The sequence below is a fragment of the Ipomoea triloba genome, chromosome 15, assembly GCF_003576645.1.
Source record: "Ipomoea triloba cultivar NCNSP0323 chromosome 15, ASM357664v1".
Classification (NCBI taxonomy): domain Eukaryota; kingdom Viridiplantae; phylum Streptophyta; class Magnoliopsida; order Solanales; family Convolvulaceae; genus Ipomoea; species Ipomoea triloba.
In genome coordinates, this window is record NC_044930.1 from 12,277,798 (window position 1) to 12,282,093 (window position 4,296).

At 35.4% G+C, this 4,296-nt stretch overlaps 1 protein-coding gene across 1 annotated transcript; it reads left to right on the forward strand.

The window, feature by feature from the left end:
• Positions 1-539: 539 nt before the first annotated feature.
• LOC116006231 (pentatricopeptide repeat-containing protein At4g01990, mitochondrial-like) lies at positions 540-3,614 on the forward strand. The gene is made up of 2 exons (XM_031246528.1): positions 540-922; positions 2,059-3,614. The coding sequence occupies exons 1-2, from the start codon at positions 614-616 to the stop codon at positions 3,205-3,207; spliced, it is 1,458 nt and encodes a 485-aa protein (XP_031102388.1). The 5' UTR covers positions 540-613; the 3' UTR covers positions 3,208-3,614.
• Positions 3,615-4,296: the final 682 nt, after the last annotated feature.

Genomic DNA, 4,296 nt, shown 5'->3' on the forward strand with positions numbered 1-4,296 from the left:
AGGATAGTTTTTGAATAACAATTTCCAGATTCTTCTTGTTCCTTCTCCCTCTCTTTCCTCTCTACCTTCTCAACTCTTCTCTTCTCTTTCTACAACACTCCTAGTTCGTTACAGTTTGCTTCCCTTCTTCATCGGTGAATTTCTTCTCTAGGTAGAGTATAATAAGAAGTGGGGGAAAAAAAAAGGAGAAGAAGTATGGGGAAGATGGGTAGATGGCTGCGCTGGAGAAATAATGGTTAGGTTTAGGTGGGAATGAAGCTGCCCATAAGGATAAAAGTAAGGGATTAGAAGATTTTTTTAATTAAAAATAATGAAATGACGATTTTGTCCCTAAGTTAATTTATTCGCCGGAAAAATAATCACCGGTGATCGGAATTTTGATTGGAAGGACCAAATGTGGTAAGGATTTAAAAGTTGTGGGACTAAATGGGAAATTTTAATAGTCAGGACCAAAAGTGGAAATTTTTCCTTTATTTATTTGTCTCATTTTATTTGTCTAAATTGCAATTTGACAGAGGCTTATAATGGTGTAAAATACTGCCCTCTAAAACCCTAACTAAAACCTCCAGTATCTGAAACTCTGCTCCATTGCCACAACGAACCAAAGAGCGAAATGGGCCAAATGGCGAGCAGATCCAGCTGTGCCTACCTCTTCCGAACAACAGCCGCTCGCCGTTGGCTTTCGACAGAAGCGAAGACGTGGCCGGCGGAATCCGCTGCGGCCACAATTTCTACTCCAAAGGAAGAAGGGGCTGTGGGCGGACATGGAATTGCGAATATCAAAACCGCAGCTAAGAACAAAGGCAACATCATTGAGGCTCTCGACAAAGCCGTCAACAAGGGTATTCCCATCCAGAAATGGCGTATCATTAAACCAATCAACCAATTTCGCCGCGCCAACAATTACCAAGCCGCCCTCCAGGTCTCTACTTTCCTTCTCTTAATCGCCTACTCGTTTTCTGTTTATCTAATAGAGAATTTGTATGAATCTCGGGATTTTCATTATCAGAGAGAGATTAGGCCTACCCCCAAATTGCAATTATGTATGGCCAGCCACAGCCCTGGCAAATTATACCATGGACCATGGTGGTACATGGTCCAAAATGATATTCAAATTAAGTGGATAACATATTATGTATCTATAAATAAAGGAAAATACTACACGAACTCTCATTTCTTTCACAAATGTTTGATGTAGACATTTTTTTTCTGGGATCTACTTGATGAATATATCCAATTCTTGTTTGCCGCATCATGGAGTAAAAGTGAGGGAGTAGGATTTGGTTCTACATGTAGTAGAACTCTTTATTAAATGAAGCTAATAAAATGAACGTCGGGGTTCCAAGGTGGACCCTGGTCCATGGTATAACAATTTCCACATCTATAGGCTGTATAAAGATCATCCTAGAGGAGTTGGAGAAGTGAACATGATATAATCCAAACCAGCCTTTTTACAAATCATGATCATATTTGCCATTGCTGTCTACCTAATATTATCAGAGAATTGTATGGATCTTGGGATTTTCATTATCAGAGAGAGATTAGGCCTACCATGGCAAATTATACCTTGGAACATGGTTCAAGATGATATTCAGATTATGTGCATAACATATTATGGACCTATAAATAAATTGATAGGTTAACTGCAGTACATAATTTATTAACCGCAGGCATATTGCAGGCACGTAATTCGAATGTTGCTTTAGATTAGGTTCGCAATGCAAGGTAGACCCTTGTTCATGGTATAACAATTGCCACAGCTATAGGCTGTATAAAGATCATTGTAGAGGAATTGCAGAAGTGAACATTATATAATCCAGACCAACCTTTTTACAAATGATGATCATATTTGCCATTGCTGTCTAACTAATGTTAAGTGTTGTTCTTGGAGAGTTTCTATGCACCATGCTTCTTGTGTTTTGCATCATTCTTGAACTTTACAGCATTATCCACTTGTTAAGGAAATTGGTTTTCCTGCTTATTTTTTATACAGCTTTAGGAGTTCTTTCATTTTGTCTGATTTGAATTGTTTCCATTTGCTTAACTCTCGAAATCCAGCTGTCTGAATGGTTGGAGAGCAAAACATCCCTTATAAATGATGCTGACCGTGCTGTACGGATAGAGCTTCTTGCCAAGGCAAAGAACTTGGATTCTGCAGAAGAGTACTTCAACGGCCTGCAGGATTCTGAGAAAACTATTAGAACGTATGGTGCACTTCTAAACTGCTACTGTGCGAAGAAACATTTGGAAAAGGCTTCGGAACTTTTTGAGAAGATGAAGGAAGTGAATGCTATATCTACTCTAAATTATAACAATATGATATCTCTTTATTTACAGACTGGTCAGCCTGTGAAAGTTGTTGCACTCGTTCAAGAAATGGAACAAAATAAAATTGATCGAGATTCATATACTTGTAATCAGTTAATAAACTGCTATGGCATGCTGAAGGACATAGATGCAGCTGAGGGTGTCCTTGAGAAGATGAAAGCTGATAATATAAAGATTGACTCTTTCACTTATGGAAATCTAGCAACCGTTTTTGTCAATGCAGGGCTTCTTGACAAGGCCCAGTCTGTGCTTGAAAAGATGGAGGAAATGAAAAATGGTCGAGAGGAATTCTGTACCCTAATTACAATGAATGCCCAAATTTCTAATCTGCCAGGAGTTTATCGGGTGTGGGAATCTTTAAAGTCGGCATTCCCAAATCCAAGTAATACAAGCTATCTCATCATGCTCTTGGCTCTCTCCAAATTGGGGGATTTGGAGAACCTTGAAAAATATTTTCGTGAGTGGGAATCAGAGTATAAGTTCTATGATGTGAGGATCTCTAATGTGCTCCTGGAGTTGTACCTAAAGCGAGACATGATTGGGGAAGCTGAGTTGCTGTATAACAGTGTTCTGAAAAGAGGTGCTCAACCCAGTTTGAGGACACTGGAGTTACTCACTAGCTTCCACGTACAAAATTCTCAATTTGATTTGGCTCTCAAGTATTTGGAGATGGGTGCAAGCAAGGCAGCTAAGTCGAAAAAGAAGTGGGTTCTTCCAAATGAAACTGTCAAGGGTTTTCTTAAATATTTTGAGGAAAACAGAGAAGCTGATACAACCGAGAAGTACTATGAGAGCTTGAAAACGGTTAGTTGTCCTGACTCGACCCTATATGATTATATGCTTTCCTTTAACATTATAGACCAGAAAGCACAAGCATAGGTCGCCATGAGTGAAAGATGGAGGCCAAGTACCTTGTGGTCGGATTGCATCACTGTTGTCATTCTAAATGAAAGGTTACAGATTCAAGTCGCATCCCAATCAAGAATGTTGGCATAATCATGTTGAGCAGATACTATAGGTAGGTGAGTAAAAGATGGAGTAAACACAAACTATGCTAGAGCCTAGATGTTTGTACTCATTTTGCATCAATATGAGATTCATGTGCACCTAGCTACTCTCATGATCTCTCATAATTTTGCAATGTTATGAATGAATTGTCATTCTCATGTCTGTTTGGTTTAAACAAGAATTTGTATGAATGATATTGATGGTTAGAATTCACCTGATGGTTTGTAGCAAATTAGTCACCACAAATTTCTATGATTGTTATATCATTAGTTAAATCATTTGTTATATCCCAGATCCTGGTCCATTTTGCAAGTGAGACAAAATTAATTTTTTTTAAACTTAATTTTTTTTCTTTTTCTTTTTCTTTTTGTACAAATAATATTAACGTATAAAAAATGTATCATTAAAAAAAATTATAACTAAGATTTTTATATGATACTTATATTGATATACTAAGTACTACGGAGTGTATGTGCAATGCGCGAAAATTTATATCCAATATTAAAATATTGCTAGATAAAAATTAAAAGAATTTAGTTCAAATTATATTTCACAATTCCTTCGATTGATAAATTTTAATTATCATATTTAAATAATATAGAGAAAATAAAAGGAGAAAGAATTTATACTTTTGTTTAATATTAATGTACACAATTTTCATAAAATGTATATTTACAAAAAAAAAAAAAGTAAAAATATATCTATAATACTAAGCTAACAAGTGGTATATATACACATAAATAACATATATATTACATAAATATAATCTACAATTAAATTAATTGTTATTTGATCATTGTAATAAAATGATCATCAAAGACTAGGAAAAATATAGGTTAGATGAAGTTGTATGATAATAGTGATGGAGTTATTATTAAATAATAATAATAATAATAATAATAATAATAATAATAATAGAGTTATAACAGTATAAGAATAATTTTATCAAATAAAATGAAA

Coding starts and splice junctions, on each gene's coding strand:
- LOC116006231 (XM_031246528.1), top strand. CDS start 614: ATGGGCCAAATGGCGAGCAGATCCAGCTGTGCCTACCTCTTCCGAACA. Junction 923..2,058: donor ATTACCAAGCCGCCCTCCAG/GTCTCTACTTTC, acceptor CTCGAAATCCAG/CTGTCTGAATGGTTGGAGAG.